The sequence below is a fragment of the Aplidium turbinatum genome, chromosome 14, assembly GCF_918807975.1.
Source record: "Aplidium turbinatum chromosome 14, kaAplTurb1.1, whole genome shotgun sequence".
In the NCBI taxonomy this organism is placed as follows: Eukaryota; Metazoa; Chordata; class Ascidiacea; order Aplousobranchia; family Polyclinidae; genus Aplidium; species Aplidium turbinatum.
Window position 1 is genome coordinate 11073601 of NC_137485.1, and position 22090 is coordinate 11095690.

Sequence of the window (22090 nt, forward strand, 5' to 3'; positions counted from 1 at the left end):
TATCAAGTAGAAGGGAAGGTAATCTTTGTTTTGCCTTTAGCATGCCATAAAGTATCTTGCTAAGAACAAATCTTCGTGTTTTCGGTAGTGGTTGAACCAATGTCCTCTGAGGGTAGTAGGAAATAGGTGCTCTTACTTGACGGCCACGCGTCTGACACGCCCTTTTAAGCTTATGATAATGTGAGATGAAGTAGAAACATTAAATTGTAGGTGACATAGTGATTGGCTTGGTAGCAAAACCACGGAGTGACTGACAAGTGACAATTTTGCCATAGCCTAAGTCTTAAAATTAATAGAGAATTTTAATTACGGTATTACTCAACCCGTGGCCATGCTCAACCTAAGTATGCTAATAGTTGGATACATGTTTATTGTGCAGTGGCTGAGCGTGCCATTCGCATTTACTAATCCTGCTGTTGGAAACATCGCAGCTCCTGTGAATGGAAGTGTGCCGTGGTTGGGAGCGTGGGATTTGTCTACAACTGGAAATTGGATTGACTCTGCTTTATTATTGGTGAGACATTTAAAAAATTTTGTAGAAAATTATGTCAGTGGTTAGCGGGTTGGGCTCGCAGTCGAGAGCCTGCATGTTCGACTCCAGCCACCCGCACTTGCTGTTGTTTCTCTGGGCAAGAAACTTTACGATAATTGCCTCTACCTAGTGATCGATTTCGAGTAATGGGTAGTACCAAATTTAAGTCATAAGTAGAGTAGACAACCGGAAACAGACATTGCCGTCGGCTGCAGCGTGGGTCAGGTGTAGGTCGGAAGGCGTACACCGATGCATAGCGCTCAAGTCCGCTTTCCCGCAATGCAGGATAAAGATAAACAAACAAACAAACAAAGTTTTGAAAATAACAAATCGCTAGCTTATGTTATGTATCCTATCACTTGTGGTTCTTGTTGTCCCACTGTTTTATTATTATTTATTTGCTTCACACAAAAATGTCCATAGTCGAACCAAAAATTTCAATTTGAGTTAATTTACAGTTTATTTGAGAAAAAGTATTTATTATTTCAGTGCAACTATAAATGCTTTTTTATTGAAAATGTTATTGGCTTATTGCAAACCAATTTCGATTCCGTTTACAATAGCCTAATTTGATATTGAGAAAATAACCTGATTGAATGAAGAGCCATAGACTACTTCATACGGAAGAGCTCTCAATAGCGAACTTTCTAGTTGTTTTAAGCATTGTACAGATCGAAACGTAAATGATATGTTTACCTGCTTATGAATCTCTTTGCAATTTCTAAATTTCAATATAAGTTGCATACAAACTGCAAATATTCATGCAGCAATAAGATATGCATTGTAAGAAATTCATTAACTAATACACTACAAGAAGATGTAGCCTACTGCATTGCAGAAATCGAAAATCACGATTACAGTAGTTATTTTTTCAATAGAATTTCTTGACTGTTTTGACGCTAATCCCAACCACGCCTTAAAAGGCATTTTTTCAGAATAATTAGTTGAAAGTGCAAAATTTTGTTTTAGATCTTTGGCGGCATCCCGTGGCAGGTGTACTTTCAAAGAGTTTTGTCGTCAGATAGCGCAGAGCATGCACAATTGCTCTCGTTCATAGCTGCATTTGGCTGTTTCTTCATGGCTATCCCTGCTGTTCTCATTGGGGCAATCGGAGCGACTACTGGTAACCAGTTTTGCTAAAAACAAGTAGACTAACTTATTACAAATACAAGTCTATTAACTTATTTTATATCAATAACATAAGTGTCAAGTCACTTTACCAATGATATCTTGAGTTTGGATCTTGACCAATAAAACATCCTGGGTTGATTTGTTGCACTATTTTCCGGTTTATTGAACAAACGTCACAAATGACAAAGCGTCAAATCAAATTTGTTGGACTTTGTATAGTTTACTGGATGCGATATCAAATTTCCGTTTTATGTTAGCTTAAAAACGTTAAACTTCACCTAAAAACAAAGTTTGAAAACTTACCCTGATACATTCACGCAGATTGGAATGCCACTGGTTACGGTAGTGATCCATACAGCAAAGGCGAAGGGGCATTGATACTTCCTATCGTACTGCAGTATCTCACTCCAGTTGCTGTATCTTTCTTCGGTTTGGGAGCTGTATCAGCAGCAGTAATGTCATCTGCTGATAGCAGCATTCTTTCGGCTTCAAGCATGTTTACAAGAAACGTATACAACCTTGCAATTCGGCAAAATGTAATTGGTTTGTTAAGTTTGTAAGGCAAGTAAGGTAGTTAGTGCACAAGCAGCAGAAAATGTTAAGGTTACTGCAAGTGGCGACGCCATTGTACTGCAGTATCCTATTAGCTCATCCCTACTAATAAATCGTTTTTTTCATATACTGTAAATTCAACGTCTGCATACTTTGAATGTCCTTGATGCCAAATCTTTCATTAAGTAGCCTAAGTCATTTCGGACTCGAGCACGTTTTGTCGCTTCTACCTTTTTCCAAACTCCTGCTATGTTATGAAAAATAAAATGTCGGCAGCAGTGGCCGAGTGGTTAGCACGTTGGGCTCGCAGTCGAGAGCCTGCATGTTCGACTCCAGCCACCCGTAGCCTACTTGCTGTTGTTTCTCTGGGCAAGAAACTTTACGATAATTGCCTCTACCCAGTGATCGATTTCGAGTAATGTCAAATTTAAGTCATAAGTAGAGTAGACAACCGGAAACAGACATTGCCGTCGGCTGCAGCGTGGGTCAGGTGTACGTCGGAAGGCGTACACCGATGCATAGCGCTCAAGTCCGCTTTCCCGCAATGCGGGATAAAGATATGACAAATAAACAAACAAATTTATCGCTTTGATATGATAATTGGAAATAAAACGTGAAACTAAACTGAACAAATGTGAAAAACGAATTTTGTTAGGTGAGACATGCACTATAGAATGGCTGACTGAATTGATTCTGTATAAAGTTTGAGATTTATTAATGATTTAAAAAAATGAACCGATTGCATTCTTTCCAGTAGCCTATATTGCGCAACAATATCGCTTTGATCGCAATCCAACCAACATGCTAGGCCATTTTACATTGATTTAAAATTTTCAAACGTTAAACCAATGTTTGCTGGCATGACGTATTAATGAGCCTAAGCTTTGTGCCAACGGTGGCATGATACACAATTTAACAAAGTTTTTATATTACTTAGGCTACAACAATGCCATTTTTTGCAGGCGTCTGAGAGAGAGCTCACATGGGTGATGAGAGCTTCAATATTAGTGATGGGTGCATTGGCCACTGCTCTGGCTTTGACTGTGGACTCTGTCTATGCATTGTTTTTCTTGTGTGGAGATTTTGTGTATGTTTTATTGTTTCCTCAAGTAAGTGGAGAACTATAAACTAATTAACTAATATTTGTTCTAATTGTTTTTAATATTTAAAATTGAAATGCAATTGCAGAACTTATCTTATGCTTTGTTGCAATATTACAGTACCATATGCAATTACAATACCTCAGTCTGCCCCATTAGCTCAGTAGTTAAGCGCTCGACTCACGATCACGCGGCGTTGGTTCGACTCTCGTAGTGTGCGCTTGAGCAACGCATTTCAGGACTGTTCTCCATTCAGCTGCTACAATTGGATGGAATAATTCCTCGGCAACAAAATTTCAACAACAAGCCGAAACTTCACTCTGCCAATCTCGGTAACCGGCCTGCGTCAAAAGCCTCCACAAGTAGGGGAAGTGTGAGACCCATAGAACGGTTTTTGTTAATTGGCCACCAAGCCCACCATGTCTACAAATTATATTAAAATATCCTCTCTTTTTTTTCAAAATTGTTGTTGGACTACCCTACTTCCACAACTAATTAATTTTCAATTTTTTTATGTTAATAGTGTAAGACAATTGACAAGAAACTTTTAAAAAGTTGTCGATTGTTCCAAAGGTCCCATTCATGTGTCACCAATGGAACATTTAATGGGATCTTTGGAACAGTATTTAAAGACTCCTGTAAAACATGCAATCTGGGAATTTAAAATTTTTGTATCATTTGCAAAACATGTTTAACAATCAAAAAAACAAAAAAACAGCCAAGTCTTATTTTTGAGTATTGCAAATAAAAACCAAAACTCCAAAAAAACACAGAAATAAACAAACGCACAATGCAGACTCAGACTCATTGTGCTTAAAAAATCAGTTACAGTTTTCTTCGGGTGTTATTCAGAAAATAGACCTTTTTAGATTTATTTGGCTTAAATGTAAGCAAAACCTAAAAGACAAGGGTCTGATAAAACTCTTTGGAATATTCTGTTCCATTCGTCCAACATAGTCAATAAATGTAAAAACGAGATTTTTATTTGTGTAAGCTCAGCTTATTGGGTATGCTAAACCTATATTCATCTTTAAGCTTAACACTTTTAAGTGTCAATGTATGAGTATATGCTTACTCGGACTACAAATATTCCTTACATACAGAGAGCAAAATGCTTGTTTTTACCTATGAAATCACACAAATGCCATTCACAGTCAAAAAAGAAAGAAATCTCCATTAGCCTACTCTAATTTTGATTTAAAAGAGTTATAAAATTGAAGTTTCCTCATCGAAAAAAAATCTTTCCATTTTACTAGGAACTAAACAATCCGATGTTCCATTGGTCCCACTGTATCCATAGGCCCTAAATCTCCCCTAGGCGAAACTATCAGGGATAATCTATCAGAGACTATGTCAATCTGAAGATAAAGATTCAAAACCAACCAATTATATATTCGCTAATTAGCTTCCCGCTGAATGCTTAGCATTGACTTTATTTTGCTCTTTTGTTGTAACTGCAGGAAAATTTAAAGATCAATAAAACTTTAACACGAAAGTTGATTAGGCTATGACATGCAATTTGCCTACATTAGCCTACAACGATTCTAGCACCCTAAACACTTTTTGTTTATGGGGAGTCAAGTTCTTTATCTTATTCGCACGGGAGTGAAGAATTCACGGCGTAACTATGAGCCAGAAAGTTCTTTTCACTTCTCAAAAACGATGAAAAGTTTAGTGTTTAGATTTGTGATGATGCGCAGGATGGGAAATTATAATTACTTCAATTGAATAACGTCTTGCTGATAAACTTTTTGCTTTTCAGAGAACTTAGCCTTAGCAAAAGAAAATTACAAGTATTAGTTTGAACAAAGTGCGCTAATCAAATCAAGATATTTCTTTTGTACTTTCAGCTTCTTTGCGTCATCTACTTCGATCCTAACACATACGGCTCTATCTGTGGATTTGTTCTTGGACTAATCCTTCGGTTAGGAGGAGGCGAAAGTACTTTTGGCTTGGATCCATTTATCCCTTATCCGGCGGAAGATAATTTTCCGTTTAAAACGGTGTCAATGTTATCATCTTTGGCTGTTTTGTTAGCTGTTTCGTACATAATGAAATATTTGTTTGGAAAGAAAATAATTCACGAAAAGTTTGATTTTCTTCAATGCAATCTTGCCCAAGGTGGACGAGACATTCGAATGAAAGACACTATTCGAAGACAAAAAATCGAACGCACAGAGGAGACTGCTGGTAAAGTGAATGATACTTTTTGCTCGGATGAAGTCATGACAAAACTGTGATTTAGGCTTACATTTCAAAACAAGAAATGTTCTTTCTGAAAAGACTATTTTTATGCTGTAAATAGGCTACTTGCGATTTAGAGTTTCACACTATGCTTTTGTAGCCTGACACCACGAGATTGTAGCCTATAGTCGAATTGTTAAATTCTAGTAGTCATGCTATGTGTGACTAATCTTTGCATGTTTGTAGCCTTGAATAAGAGTTTGTTTTTACCCTTGATAAAAGTTAGCCTCGATACTTTTCTAAAAGTACAACAATTGTAGCCTAATGATAACAAATGAAACACTATAATGACTTTTTATGCCGTATTGACCAGTGCTTTTCAACAAGGACTTTGTGGAACCCTAAGTTGCATGGAACATGTTGTGTGGTTTTCTGCGTTGAAAGGGTTTCATGAGGGTTAAAAAATCCGTAATTCGCTAAAACACAGAAAAGTAACTTTATTTGTAATAGGTTTGCATGGTCGGATATACATCTAAACATCATTGTGTTTTGTTGAAACCTCCAACATTAAGGTTACTTGCTGGATCCGTTCTTGCTATGTCGATATTTCTAAGTTGATTTTTTTATGAAGCTGAACTGTCTTGATTACTTTTGTGGCATCGCCTTGCACTAGCTACAAGGAAGTAGCCTATCTTTTGTTAGTATCAAATACTTTTTATGTCTTTTTTACGTTTTGCTAGTTTATAAATTTATATTGCAAAATAAAAAGTTAGCCTATAGGCTAGTCGCAATTTTAAATAGGCTATCGAAAGCATTTGCAAATGATATATGATGTATTGTATATACGTCTGTGTGTATATATATAAAAAAAACGCCTAAAAATTTATTGTGTGGACCGAGTCTCCTACAAGTCAGCAGTTACAAACTTAGCAAATGGCAGTTAAGTGTGTGATAACTGAGCAAGCAACATTTCAGCAAGTGGTTGAAATTGGCAAATGATGAAACTAAGCACTTAACAAGTAAGCAACGCGTAACTTGGCATGCTACAAGTCAGCAAACTCAGTTTAGTAAATGATGAGCAAGTTAAACGTGCCTCCATTGCAAAAAGTTGTGTAGTGCTGTTGGTACAGTCAGCTGCAGAAGACAGTCAGCCAATGTTATGTTGAGCCTATTCAAAGAATACTTATCTGGTAAGGTAAGGGTGAGTCCCATACAGTACTTGAATCCTCGCATCGGGGGATAAGAAGTTAAAGTTCTCATTATAGCCTACTAACCCTTCGGCACTAACGAGAGTAGGGTGGCCAGTTCCTTTCTCTCGGCCGCCTTTACTTCAGCGCAACTACGTCCACCCAATTTATTACACCTTGGGTAAAGGTGAGCGTTATTTGTGAACAACCAGCATAAGCCGCGACTTATCTGGAAAGACAGTTAAAAGGTTGCCAGTAACCTCTTTTTCTTAATTAAGCCTTTGCAATAGGCTATAGATGTATAACACTGTCTACTGCAATAGCTTCCTAAAAAAGTCTTTTGATTAGATTAGACTCTCTTTCAAATATTTAAACCAGATGACTAAAAGAAAACATCTAGGATGGTACGGCATCCTTCTAGTCGAGTTGACCAAAACCGTCTTTTTGTTTGTTTTAGTCTATTTGCTTCTGGAATAAACATTGACTGTGGCCCTTCTGTTGTCGAGATAATCTAACGGGAGAATAAAAAGCTATCAATATGTCTCAAAAGTAAATGTTAACTCTTCAGTTCCATAGCTTTGAAGTGCATGATATACTGTAGGCTACAGCTCAGCCAAAAAGAAAGAGTCTCTGTACTGCATATTTACTCAAAAGATTTTCGTTGTTAAATCACCTTATGTAGCCTACTGTTTATTGAAGGTAAAATAATGACAAATCAAAAGCGAAACGTTGTTTTGTGGGTTTGAAACAAACTGGTTTCCTCAAGTTGAGATTTATTCCACGACATCAATATACATATATTTCACTCTCCTTTGCTTAGTTTGGAGTTGGTGGATGTGCTACCTACAGACATGTAACTTATGTTAACTTGCTACCAAGACAAACATTTACGCATGTTGCAAACTCTTCGAGGTTTTGCCTACTTTACCCGTCCATTGGCATTCTGGTATAAACTCGGTGGCGAAACTAGAGGGAGGGAAGCGATTGGAGTGATCGCTTCCCTCCCCTAAAGCACAGAAAATTAACTTTATTTACGGCAAGGTCGAATTATTGTAAGCTTGTACATCATTGTTTTGTTTGAAGTCCCTCCTAAGGGTTGGATCTTAACTTGCTGGTTCCACTCCTGCATAGGCTATCGTTTATTGTTGCTAGTACTTGTTTTGGGTCTCGAACGTGTTTTGGAAGAAACACCATCTGATTCGTCGTTTTCAGAAAAGGTTTATTGCTTAATTATTAAGCTGATAAAAGTGGTAAAATATAAAGAGAAAACACAACAAAAATCTTGGTCTTTAAGAAGATACGCAAGATTGGCACAGCTAGATAAAAAGAAGACAGTTTTAAAATAATGGAAATTTTACTCGTTGCCTCTTTGAGACAAACAAAAGAGTTAAAATGCGTCGTTGGAAGCTGTTTCGACACCATATTTTCTTGATTTTTTTGACTTATTTAACATCAAATGTGCCATTTTTTGACAACCTTTTGAGTTTTGACACTCCCTCCTTCAAGGGCAATACATAATCTTGGGAACTAAACTTGCCTTTGAGGCATTTTTAACAGCAAGAAGTAGTAGCAGTAAAAATTAATGCAACTTTGTCAAGTTTTTTTGAAACATCGAACAAAAACATTGAAACGGATCAAAATAAATGAAACAATTTAACACGACACAGGCTACACACTGTAAGAAATAAAACAATAATAATTTACTGTCATTATGAACTATAATTGTGACCAGTTCTATTGACTTGAAGTGCAATAGTGTTGCTTTAAAAATAAAAGTTTGTTCATTTTGCTTTCATATAAAAACACTATTGACTTTGTAGCTCATAGTTCATTATTTTTTCACTCTCGTTTATCCCTTTGCAAAAATATAAAGATTTTACCCCTACTAGTTGTTTTTGGATCAGAATTTAAAGGTCAGTCATGCATGTTATTTTTCTGCTTTTGTAAATTTATCCTCGTGATAAATAAAATTTCAATAGTCGCACAGTTTTTGACATAATTTATCTCCCAGAAATGTAGGAACGAGACCATGCTGGCCACAATTACATAACCAAAGTGTCTTCATACCCCCTTCTTAAACCATTCCGCACGTTATAAGGTGTCGCTGCAGTGGGATAATAAGTATCAGAGTTTGTGTCATCACTTTTAATGTTATGAGATCGGAATTGTGTGTCAGGAGTGCATTGAACACCGCCTCGTTGTGAGTTTATTGCTGGCAGATTAGATGGAACACCAACTGCATGCGCTGAAATAGTGTTGTTCATTGGATGATAAGTCGTAAGTAGACTACCCGTACATGTGGTAGAGACTGGTCCTTGATTGTACTGGTTTACTGCAGCACTTTCAGGAAATGTAGCGGTTGAATTTATTGGTTTTCCAACCATTTCGACAGGGACTGGACTTCCATGGTGACTGTACTGTACAACACTCTGTCCTCTGCTATTCAACATTGGAGCGTTTTCGGTTGAATACGAAACGCGGCCTGAAGGTGATACTGAACCCCACATTTCGTTCCGTGGATGGGGCAAGTATTGAGGATTGGAAGTTGTTGATGGACATCTTTGCATGTTTAAATATGGATGTGTTCCTTTAATACTTCTCTCAGAATTACTGTTTTTTCCAAGTGATTCCAACGTAACTGGCGTGTCTGCCCGCCAGGGAAATTGCGTGCAACCGTTATGATTTTGCTGAAAGTTTTGGTAAGCTTCACCGCTCATCAATTGTGCAGAACCTTGTGAAGTTTGACGATTTGGTTGAGCCATCATTGGCACATCTTCAGCATCCTTTGACAACATAAATCCTCCTGATGCTGAAGTTTCGTGTTCGGAATCTTGATCTAGTTGGTTGTTGCCGACATGTTTGGACTTATTTCTGTTTCGACGACAAATAAAAAGTAAAAGAACGACAGCTAAAATTATGAGAATGGCAACGCAGGCCCCGACTATGGGATAAAGCAATTCTAGATCTGATTCACCAGTTGTTTTAACAGCGGATTTATCGCTATTATCTTGGAATGTATTTTGATACGTTTTTGCTTCGTTGGTGTAATCTTTTAAATCTGGCTCAATGTCCAACTTGTTGTCGTCTGTATTCTTGACATCATTCTTGTTTTCTGGGCTCAAAGTATCTCTAAATTCTTCTAGGTCTTCTACAGGGATGCGTTTTGTTGTGACTTCTCCACAGAGTTTGTCTTCCACGGTGCGTGTTCCTCTTGGTGAAGTTTGAACAACTTCAGTCGAACTGATGCAAATGTTGTATATCTTGCCTGGGAGTAAGTTTTTTACAGTGTAAAGATATTGATCCGGGTAAACCAAAGCCATGGTTGCAGGTCCTGTCACCCCTCCAGGCAATACCTCACTGGTAGTGACCTTTATTTGCTTTCCAACGGTAGGAAACAAGATCTCTACAGAATTTCCAGTGACTGTGTCTTGACGGATAAGCAGTTGATTTTCTTCACCGTTGCTAGGTGATCGCGTGCTGGTTGTCGTAAGAAATGTTGACTTTGTTGGACTTGATAGAAGACGATTGCACAAAAGGCCTTCAAATCCTGGTAAGCATCTGCAAACATAAACACAAAGATTAATGCTAATCAGATTCTGAGTTAAGTGGAAGGTGGCGAGCATTTGAAGACATATAAGAACAAATCAAAGACGGCAGTATTTGCTCACCTGCAAGCTGGCCTTCGAGTACTTTGCTTGATATAGCACGTAGCTCCATTCGCGCACGACAGTACTTCGCATAGATCCACAGTTGGTTTTCTTCTTGAGGGAACTAATGGTGGTTGTGGTGGCCTGTGATTTGTTGCCACTTTACTGTAAAAAAAACTAAACTTTAAAAACACACAAATGTAGATGTTTTACTTTAACTTCAAACAAAATTTGAAACCTTTGACATTTTTGTTGTATGAATGCTCTGACAAAAAAAAATAACCATTGGTTTTATTCACCTATCGCAAGCAAAATTCTCTTGATATAAAGTAACTATGTGACGATGTAGAAGTCCTTGTGGCGCATTGCATCTAACTTCGTTCAGACGTGGTATGGCCCCTTCCACAGCTCTGCAAAGCAATTTTATTTTTGAGCAAGGTTGCAAAATGCAAAACCGCAGTATAAAAAATACCAAGATATAGAAAATATTAAGCCTACCACCATAGTTACTTTTACTTTCGTAGTGTTTCTGCTAATGATAAACGTTATGTAGCTGAAAAATTCTGCCATATTGTTTGTCACAATTTATGTCCTTTGATGTAATGTTTAGTTCAGAAAACAAAATTAAACCTTTTGACATAAGCTTTGTTATCACCTTCATAGGGGTTCGAGATCAGTTGTAAAATATCACAATCATGAAGATTAAAAGTTTGTGACATACAATGTGTGGCAATATTGAACAGCGAATTGAAATTTATATAAAAACATTCATGTAAACACTTAACATACATTTATGTAAAACCTTTACCTCATGTACTCCGGAAGCCAAGACAGGGCACAATCACAGTCCCAGGGGTTGTTGGAAATATCAAAAATATTGAGGTAAACTCTGCGGGGAATGAAGCCTTTCGGTAACGTGGTGAGCCTGAGTCCTTGCAAATCTAGAATTTTCATTCTTCGCAGATTTCCCAGAAAGTTTGGTGGAAGAGAACGTATGGAATTGCTAGATAGGTTCAACATTCGAAGGGATGGCATGTTGCTGCATTAATAAAAATTATAATTTACAAACCACGCCCTTTGAATTCATACAACATCTTGCTCCAGAGAACACGCCTAACTAGAAACAATGGCCTTAACAAATTGCTGAAATCAGAAAAGCAGGTAGAGATAATTACAATTATTTCAAGCGTTTGACGCACTGCAACCAACAAACCTATTCATTTGGTTTAAAATTACCTAGAGATGTACCGATACCAATATTTTGGCCGATACCGATCCCGATACCGATATCACTTTTTTAGGCCGATACCGATACTGATACCGATATTTTGGCCGATACTTTGGTGTTACAAAAAGAAGCAATTTTGGTATTTGCAAGGAAATATATCAAATGCTAAGTTTTACCTTATTTGCATAAAACTATTAAAATAAACTTTGGATTGGCATAATTTATTAAAGATTCAAGAATCCAATCTCAACCACATTGTTGTGTCATAATCAGGGGCGCCGGAAGCGGGGGGGCAGATGCCCCCCCTGCCCCCCCAATTTTTCTGCAGATGGAGTGGCAGGGGGGGAAATGGTGCCCTTTTAAAGTCATGTAAGTTACTGCACATTTTGCAATATAACAATTTCTGCTATTCGCTTTTAGCTAAATTATATTCTTTCATTTTTTCCTCAAAGTAATATTTACGGCACAAAATTTTGCAACAAAGGTAAGAGGCCTTAAAACTCGTTTTTTTGGCAGCCATCTTGGCCTACCGGGTGGCCAAACTTGGCCGATTGAAGAGGTAGCACTGGCGGTCATTCAAGCATTACTTAGCGGCCATGGCCGCCGGCTGCTTTAAGGCTTGGCAGTAGGTTACATCATTATAACATAGCGTGATGCCCTTTTTTGTATACCGGACACTTGTAGGCTATCATTACTCAATACATAGTGAGCTGATAGATTAGCATTATCGCTATATCTTATCTTAAAACTTGAAAAAAAATTGGCCTTTTACTAAACAAAAGTGCCCTTTTTTCGTAATCTTGCCCCCCCAGTCAAAAATCGTTCCGGCGCCCCTGGTCATAATAGTAGGTTTTAGTAATGAAAGGCCACCGTAATTGAGGATTGGGGTATAAGGGAAGAAACATTACATCATAATTGGGATTTCTGAAAAATTAATAAAATGTTTGCGCAAACTCTCCAAATAAGGCTATCATAATTGATAATAAGATGTAAAATGTAAACCAAGTGATTTGTGTAGTCGTACAAAAACTACTCGACAAGTAATGTGCAACCTAAGGGCGCTTGTCGTTTGGTTGAAAAGCTTTTACCAGGCCAAGACTACCCAGGTAGCAAAAATGCACAATTCTGCATCGCTCCCACCCCGCCAAACGCTCAAAAAACCTGTGCAACTCGGCTGCCCCCAGCAAGCCGGCTCCACCAGTCGGCAATTCAACTTGCACCCTTAGCCGCAACAAAATCACCAAGCCCAAACAATGTCACAGCAGAATAAGTAGGCCCAAAAAGAAAGCAATGGGGCCACAAATCCTCAAAAAACCAATCAAAATGGTCCCATTGCGCCCAAGATGACAACCTCATTGCAAAGAAAGGAGCGTCCCCCCCGGCCACCAGCACAAGGCTGAGCACTCACCAGTACAGCGAGCTGCCGCGACCCGCCAACCACAACGATGCAGCTTCCACACTAGCCATTTCAATTCTTGTCGATGTCAATTCTTGCTACAAAACGGCTGCCGAGAAACAAGTTGATTGGATGGTCTAAATGGCTAGTGTGGAAGCCACACCATTATGGCCAGCGAATCGCAACAGCCCGCCGCACCAGTAAGCGCCCAGCCCCGTGCCGACAGCAGGGAAGGACACTTCCCCCCACAATGAGGCCGCCATCCCAAGCGCAACAAGACCACTTATTGATTAGTTCAGTGAGGATTCGCAGTCCCACCGCCCCCACCCCGAGCCCACACAATCCGCCACGACATTGTTCAAGCCTGGTGAGTCCACCACAACGAAAGGCGGAAACCAAATCACAAACTGACAGAACCAGCCCACCAAAAATAACCAAGCCACACGGGTCCCTCAAACGTCCAGCAATGCAAAAACGATGCAAAACTACACATTCCCGCCACCTGGGTACTGGGTAGTCTTGGCCTGGTTTTATCCTCTGCTGAGAGTAAAAAAAAAACACAAATGATAAACATTGGAGAAATTGAGTCTCCTTCACAACTTAAGAATCGAACAACGCAAAACTGCTGAAACAAAACGTTTTGTTTGAGTGAAAGAATCACTGTAAGCAAACAATGCCAAAAGGTGAGCCCATGAAGTCATGGGAGTGTGAGGTATCAAAAATTTGATCAGGGTGTTATTTTTCTACTTCAATGTGACGACATTGACGTTAGTTACTACTTTAAAAAATCTATATCTTTGCTTCCGCAGAAAATACGCAGAAAACGCCTTTTTTCACACGTTTAGTATCGGCCACAGTATCGGCCAAATTTTGCCGATACCGATGCCGATACCGATACTCAAAAAATGGCCGATATCACCGATACCGATGCCGATACCGATATATCGGTACATCTCTAAAATTACCACTTCATGGTTGTTTTGCCACATAATTAACTTGTTGAAGGTATGATTTAGTTTAATTGTGAAATTGACAACTAATTGCAGCATCTTTTCCCCAAAAAAGGTTTAATTGTATGTTTGAACAGGTGGCAAGCATCAGCCACACTTTTACAGTGGGCATATCAAACCAGATGCTACAGAACGTAATTGAATAATGAAACTGTGATGCGCAGCGCTGCTATTTGGCAAGTGGAAACACCAGCACTAAATCTGTGTCTTTAAAAGTAGGGCGTCGATTTTGGACTTAGTTTGAACCGGATCAAACCGGATTTTGATGCAAGACTAATTATTCTGCGATCAGAAATTCTGGTTTTAAATGTTGCTTGAATAAGACTCGCCAGTGATCACGTATGTTGCCATTTTCCTCACCATCTAAATTCATGGCGGATAGCGAATACTTAATTCCCCAAAATAAAACGTGACCAAAAGATTCCAAGTCGAATTGGTGACTGACTAGTGACTAACCGTCCGAAATTACCCGTTTGGAATTTAAAGCACTGACACTGTAGAAGTGTAGATTGCCTATGTTAAAACGTTTATTCAGCAGACTTAAAAAGTATGCAACTTTTTCAAGACTAAAATTTAGCAAACCCAGAATTCGTTCATTACTTTTTCTAAAACACGAAATGAAAAAAACTTTTTGAAATATAACTTTGCCAACCGAAAATGAACTTCCTAAGTCCTAACTTTAGTTTTGCTCGAATGTCAAATACAAATCAGCATCTCATTATTTTCAGGGCGTTGGTGTTGTTTCAAAAAAGAATAAAAAAAAACTCCATTCGACCAAAACCCTGTCTGCGTTTTGCTTCATTCATAAGATAAAAGATGATGAAATGATAAATTGTGAAGGTTTTGTAAACTTAAAGCTTCTGCTCTCTCTCATATGAATCATATCGGTTGATTTGCTTTGTTTTCTTTAACGCTTACCACGGAATCAATCAAGGTCCAACAAAAGTTTTACAGCGAAAGCGTTGATCAAACATCTCCAATGATAAAAACAACAATGTAATTTGTTGGTTAGATCAGTCACCATACTGTAGTTGTGCTTTATTGTTTTGCGGTGCGGGTCCTCTTAGTTAACGCAACTTTTAAGTTTTGTTTATAATGTTTCTCAATCATATTGACAAACTGAAAACCCATGAAGATTTCAACAATAACAATACTACAAGCGAAGGAAATATTGATGGATTTGGCTTAATAAGAAGTCCAAAAGAAAACAAATCCAAATGTATTTTTAGTCTTTAATTTGCAAATCGTTAATTTGTAAGATTTGGGGTTGTTGCTGGTATCAGCCTGGATATATTCGATTTTTGTATTTTTCTGAATTTATACCATTGAGCTCTGAGCAAACGAGCATATAAAGACATTGATTTTTGAACTTTTAATGTTACCTTATGATTCTTGGAAGTCTAGAAATATGGTTGTTGCTGATGTCCAATTCTCGCATATTGCTTGCATCATGAAACGCTGCTGAGGGCAGTTGGTTCAGCTGATTGGACGAAAGCTAAACAGAAATAAAAAACGATTGGCCTTTTAAGATTTTTTACAGCTTTGAAAGTGCTTTTTTGAAATGTCACAGGAAACGCTTCCCACCAATAAGCCAGCAATAAGCTTTCCATTTGATGCTGTGATTTAGTTGAAAACGTTTTTACAAAGAAAATTTATCTTTTCTGCTTTCATATCACAAATATTAAAATTTCGAAATAAAATTCAGTTTCGACGCAGAAATCCTTGCTCTTGAAGCAAATTAAATTTCTCAGCAAATAAATTCTCTTCGTTTTGCTATCTAAAAAGTTGAGTTAGTTGTTGATGCTTGGGGTATGGCACTGATTTGATACGAAGAGTATGTGTTTGGGAAGACACTTGAAAGCATGCCTGAAGGTTAACACGAAGAAATTTCATTCAACAGGCATAAGCTTGAGTGCGACAGAAGTGATCTAAAGACTTAACTACTTACTGTCAATTGCTCAAGATTGACTTTGGAGAAGCAGCCAATTTGAAGCCGCGCCAGGCGGTTTTGGCTCAAGAAAAGTCGCCTCAGTTCCGGACATGCAACAATGCTAGGAAAGTGTGACAAGTGATTCCTGCTAAGCTTCAGTTCCACAAGGTTGCTCATGTTTCCCAAGGCGGTGGGCTCAATGGTATCAATTTCATTGTCTTCTATATACAGCCTCACCAAACTTTTAATTCCTTCAAACGATAGAGCAATAGTTAGACAAAACAGTTTAATCTTGCTAAATTACAAAATACTTGAACAATAAGCGTTACAAAATGTTAAATCAATGAGTTTGAAAACACACATTAAATGATTTGTTGGCCCAATAAATATTTTTTTTACAGTATTTCAGACCCAGTTGGTATAAAAGCTTACACATTCTGCAGAGTTTGCATCTTTACATTTTAACATCAACTGTATATTTGAGGTATTGTACAATAGAAGAGGAATCAAAGGTACTAGACGCCATTTTGTACTTTCTCAGTGTGATGTGCAAGATTTCGCTTACCTGAAAATACGTTTCTCTTAATTTTAGTCAGGCTGTTTTCAGACAAGTTCAAATCTGACAAGCTGGTTAGTCCAGCAAGCATTCCAGGTTTAATGGCATCGTCTGTGAGCTTGTTCGAACTCAAGTCTAGTAATTCAAGACTCTGTAGATTGAAATACATAAATTTGATAGAAGTTACTTTGTTGATCAATAAACACTTAAAACCAAGCAACGATACGGCATTTATAATAAAAAAGAACAAAAAAAAACTACAAACTTTTTCGGTTTATATGAAACCTGTTTCGAACGTTTGAAAGTCATAGCGGATGACCAAGATAATATCGTTGCGACATTACATGTAATACTTTTCCGGAAAAAGTCAACTTTTTAAAATCGATGGGTTTCATAAGTTTTCGGTCGCCGTAGGAACGCCCTTTCCCTAGGGCCTAGGCTATAACGTAGCGGAAAGTCAACAACCCTCAAATTTGCTTTTAAAAAAGTAAAGATTACCTTCAGGTGCGATAAAGACCCCTCTGGAATTGTTGAAATGTCGTTATCAAACAAATACATTCTTCTTGTGTTGTCTGGAATGTCGGTTGGTATGGACGTCAGAGCCCGGCGCTCGCACCAGACTTCACGGGACTTGCAGTCGCATACAGAACAACAAGGTGCCGATATGCAATGGGCCGGGACTGACATTAAAACGAAGAATGAAGATAGATAGAAGAGTAGCTCCCTTGCACAAACAACAGGTCTGCGACGATTGATGGTAGTCGGTTGCTGCTGTTTTGCATGGTTTTGAACACCCTCTGGTTTGATTGGACTTTGCATGTTTGTGCAGCCTTTTTCGTTTTAAACAAAACTCCCTTTTTTCCGAGAAGGTTTCGCCAAAATCACTTTCCTTCATTCAACAAAAGTAGTTTTAATTTCCACAAACAAAGGAGGCTTAAACTCATATGGGAACCTTAATAATAACACAAGCCTAAATAAAAAAGAAACATACAGTAACTTATAACTAAACTATCATGCAATACGAAAACTGTCAAAAACTCAACTAGCAGTATCAATGATTCTTTTGAGATATTTTCTTAACAATGAGTTCTTGTACAGATGTACACCTGCAGCCTATTGAAAGTGCAATTTTAATTTTTAGAAGCATTGATTAAAAAAGGTCTAGGCCTACATGGTAAGACGATTCGTATCGGTGTGTTACTGTGTTGTGTGTCCAGTTTTAATCTGGTGTCACCGGAGTTAATTTCGTTACGGAAGCGATTGAATCTACCTCAACGTGGGTAATAAATTTGTATCTTATACATGTACATCTTAAAACTTTCAGCCCCATTTTCCAAACACTGTACCGTAGCCTTTCACTCTTTTCCTCCATTAAACGGCAGCGTTTTATCAGTACCGGTATATCTTCTGGAAAATATTCTGTGTCACTCTGATTACGTTGGTTTAGAATGAAGCATTTCTGGAGCATTCTAATCTTGCGGCAAGCTACAACATTAGTCTTTAGGTAAAATATTCGAAAGTACGTTGTGCTTTCTCTCGTTACCTACAGATATTTTACTGCATTGTTTCAGCAGTAGCCTAAGGTTATAAAATAAAGACATTTTATTCAACTATTGGTAGGCTATAAAAAACTTCAGTAGCCCATTAATCTTGCTCTTTATAAAGTTCATGAGCTTCGAATACGACATTTAGAGATAAGCCTATCGTATAAAGTTGGAGTTAAATCGCAATAACTAATATGAAAGGACAGCTACTTTTACGTAAGATAATTTGTTCAAACTCAAAAAGGTAAATTTGACAAGATACACACTACACAGTAGGCCAGTAGGCTGACATTTGTTTTTTCATTTGAAGTGCAGAGTAGCTGTATAGCCTACTTTTTCTTTCGAAGCTCGTGGTCAATTTCTTAAAAAACGGCTAAGCAAAGAATGAAAAGATTCAATTCAAATTGAAACGAAGGTGTCACCATATTCGTCTTCCGATATTCAAGCGAAAGTGAAGCGACAAAAGACTCATTGAGATTGCTGTCTGGATTCCATTATTTCCAGACTGAGTCATTCATACGAAATCGCGTTTGACAACACCGAACCAATTCACAATCAATAAGCGATGCACTCATTTTTACGCGTGACGAATAGCTTAGACCACAGCAGCGCTTCGCCTCACTGCCTTCAAACTGCTTCGATGATGGCACTGGTCGTGTTTGGATATACGAAATACAGCTCATCTCTTCGCTTCATTTTTCTGAACAGCAACGTCAAAACGTCCAAAATATATGCTGCTGATATTATCAAAATGGTTTCACATTCCAGCTGAACTTTTACGGTCTTGATTGCTCTACATAAATCTTTATTATTAACCTTGTTTTAGCTTCAAAATAGATAGAAAACCTGCAGCTGACTTCTTTTCAAAACAACAATATTTTTGGCGAACCAGCTTTTATGAGGATATTAAAATGTGGACTTTGTAGTCTTTGATTCACAAGCCCGCATTTCATGCTCCTATCAATTTTCGTATTATTTATGCAAAAACCGCAACCCAATTTCACAATCGATCTCATAATATCAAAACTAATGAAGGGAGGAAAGAGCGTTCATTTCAACCATGTAGTTTGAACAGTCAAATAAGTGCCTTTCTTCTGTTGGAGCAACGTAGGCTAACTTGTTGTTTCACTTTTGAATCGACATTGCAGATTTGCTGCAATGTTTTTTTTTTAATTTGCGCTTGATTGGACAATTTGATTTTAGCCAACAATTTTTATCAAATTTATTCATGGTTGCAACATAATATTCTTAAGAAAGTGTGACAATGAACGGAATAATTTCCTGATCTCGCCACTTCAACAACTGCAAGACAATTTCAAACTGTCAACTTCAGCGACTGTTTCTCGGTTTGAACTCTTTTCTAAGACAATTTACTACAACAATTAACTTTTATCTTGTATCATGAATCAGTCACAACATATTTTCTTTGCTTGGAGTACTCAAATAAATTGCTCAAATCTAAAATCGTTTGACGACAACTTAGAACGCTGAACTAGCCTGAACTGCTCAACCCGCAAGTCACAAGTGAAATGAAACGAGCCTTCAAAACTTTCAACCCAAACTGCCTTTTTCTTTTTTTTTCTGCCGGAACAAAGTTGCCAAACCATGCGCAAGGCAGTGTTTTACCGCAAATTAATAAATTAACATCTATCACTGATGATTAAGTCTAAGTGCAAACACAAGTCTTTCATGTCAAGTAGTTTCACGACCGACTAAACGTGCCAAAGATTTAATTGGTTTTGGGATTGTGCTCACGAAAAAGCAATTTTGCAATTATTTGCGTTGCACCGTGCACAGTCATCGCTTGTTTGTATAGCGGAATGTTAAGAGCTCTTGTTAACAGTAATATAAAGGATGTCCACCTGTTTTCCATTGAGAGAGTAATTTAGGCCCGGTGCCGGTGGGATCTTCTGCCCCTGAATCAAGACACTTCTAGGAAAAAATCTCCAAAGAATACGAGATGGTTTCTTCGAGGCCTCTAGGAAAGATTTCCGCTCCATAAAATCATTCCAGGTCCAAAAGTACCCCTGGATCCCTCTGTCAACGTTACTACCTATAGGGACAGTACATTACGGGACGCGCAACTCCGTTGTTCCGCCAACATTAGAAGGGTCAGTTGCCAATTTGACATTTTTTTACGTTGTGCTACTGGCTTGATGATCTACAATCCCTAGCTACTACCCTTATATATTTTCATAACCTGGAGTAGCTCTTTACTATAACTTAACAGTACGGTACTATACTTTCCGTGAAATTGTATGTGGTATAGATTGTGCATGATCGAGCCTTTTGATTTGCACCAGCACCAAAGTTTCTTTCTCAATTGCTGGTCACCAACTTTTGCCCGTCTTACCAACAAACATTGGCAAGTTGGGATTTACAGCAAGGCAATTACTCGTTGAGTGATTTGAAGGAGCACAAGAGTCGCACTCTATTCTTCTCAAATCGCGCTTTCAGCCATGATCAAGTGGACTCTTCGTTTTCGCTCAATGCCAATTTGCTTTTAAGGCCCAGACAACAAAGTACAAGTCTTCTACTTTACGCTATGTGGTGTCGACAGACCTTCGATCGACAGACATGGTAGATTAGGTACTGCATGCTTGTAATAAAACTATCGTTGATCATTGTAAAAAACATGCTGGGTTGGGTAAAATCCAACTTTCGTCTTCGCAGCTTGAAGCGCTACGCTACGGTCTCTTATGGCAGCCAAGCGATTGCTTCAAAGGAGTGACAACACAAACAGGAAGCAAGGAACAAAAGTACTGATGACCACCCTTGTTGAGGCAGAAACAATTAGGCTTCATCTGGATGGGCTCATTAATTTGACTTGCTTCCACTACAAAGTTTGGCACAACAGACATAGGAAAATAGAGTGACCTCCCGGAAAACAAGTACTAGTATAAATAAGAGGCCCTGTTATCAGTATAATGTAGTCAAAACACAGTATTTACATTTAAAATGCCAGTAGGCCCACTTCAACCACACATTTCCTTTGACACCAACCACACAAACCTAAAATTATTGCACTGACTGCAAGCGTGTCATGTTAGTAGCAGTCTAATCCATCTGCAATGAACGAATCATTTCGAGAATGCAATGTAAACAAATACCACAGTTTTCGGACTTTGGTTAGTTGGTAGATGAAATCTTTTAACAACTCGCAATTGGCTTGCCTCAGCTTTGTAAATCCTCCCTTAAAACTGGTCTAAGAACAACAATCCATGTTTGCCACCCACATTGCGTCAGGCTAACCGGTTGATTAACCACAGAAGACTTCAAGAAACTGATCAAGACAAGCTTCTGCTACGAAACTGTCTTTATAAGTACCGTATAGTATTTTGTCAAATCTTACCATGTTCAGCTTTTTCCTTGAGATGCACGTCTATTTTGACGACCATGACATAGCCCATCAGATTTTATTGTAATTTAGTACTGTCGAACAATCTATCAGCAAAAGAAAGTTTAGTTCAAGATAGACGGATCTTTTCAAGCAAAATTAGTTTTGACGTAGCTTACATTTTTACAACACTGCACCGACAAAGATCAAAAGAAGACGTTTTTGTGTTGAAGAAAGATAGAGCCCCTTAAGCCTGTTTTAACTTTTCAAAGCACACTTTAGAGAGATAATATCGAGAAACCTGTTGGCTTAAAATACTCAAGAAAAAAATGTTTGTATGGCACGTGTACTGTATTTAGTTTAACCTTACTAAATATTAAAACTTTCTGGCTCCAGGTTTTTGGTTATTCAACCGATTAATTTTGCAATCTCTTCCTGAGATTTCTCTTTTTCCTCAATTCCTGGCGTTAACTTGATTTGTGATGATTTTAAAAAGCAGACCTTTACTCCACATCTTCTGTTTGATGTTATTTACCCAGGTTTGCCAATCTTATTCATGTCAGTTGCTTTCTTTTCCATTCTAAAGATTTCGTGTTTGGTTCAATATCAACTCATTAACGTCATAAGCAAAGCGTTGAAAGAAGAAATTTTGACAAGGCAATGCACAACAACATAAAATTAAGAAGTTGGCCTATAATCTTATACGTGGTTAAATGTGATTTCCTTAGAAGACAGAACCGATGTCTCAACATAAAG

At 38.0% G+C, this 22090-nt stretch overlaps 2 protein-coding genes across 2 annotated transcripts in view; one reads left to right on the forward strand and one right to left on the reverse strand.

Annotated features, from left to right (window-relative positions):
• The window catches only part of LOC145783703 (high-affinity choline transporter 1-like), a 62942-nt gene extending 56578 nt beyond the window's left edge, over window positions 1–6364 (forward strand). Inside the window, exons 5-9 of the mRNA XM_082595591.1 lie at window positions 380–514; window positions 1502–1655; window positions 1985–2199; window positions 3178–3324; window positions 5166–6364. Of these exons, the coding sequence (XP_082451717.1) occupies window positions 380–514; window positions 1502–1655; window positions 1985–2199; window positions 3178–3324; window positions 5166–5555 (1041 nt within the window). The 3' untranslated portion in view covers window positions 5556–6364. The remainder of the gene's footprint in view (window positions 1–379; window positions 515–1501; window positions 1656–1984; window positions 2200–3177; window positions 3325–5165) is intronic.
• Window positions 6365–7892: 1528 nt separating this feature from the next.
• On the reverse strand, window positions 7893–17412 carry LOC145783283 (vasorin-like). The gene is made up of 8 exons (XM_082595116.1): window positions 16952–17412; window positions 16463–16604; window positions 15916–16148; window positions 15350–15462; window positions 11142–11372; window positions 10633–10743; window positions 10355–10498; window positions 7893–10244 (listed from the first exon to the last, which is right to left on the reverse strand). Exons 1-8 carry the CDS (start codon window positions 17270–17272, stop codon window positions 8729–8731), a joined length of 2811 nt encoding a protein of 936 aa, XP_082451242.1. The 5' UTR covers window positions 17273–17412; the 3' UTR covers window positions 7893–8728.
• Between the last annotated feature and the right edge of the window lie 4678 nt (window positions 17413–22090).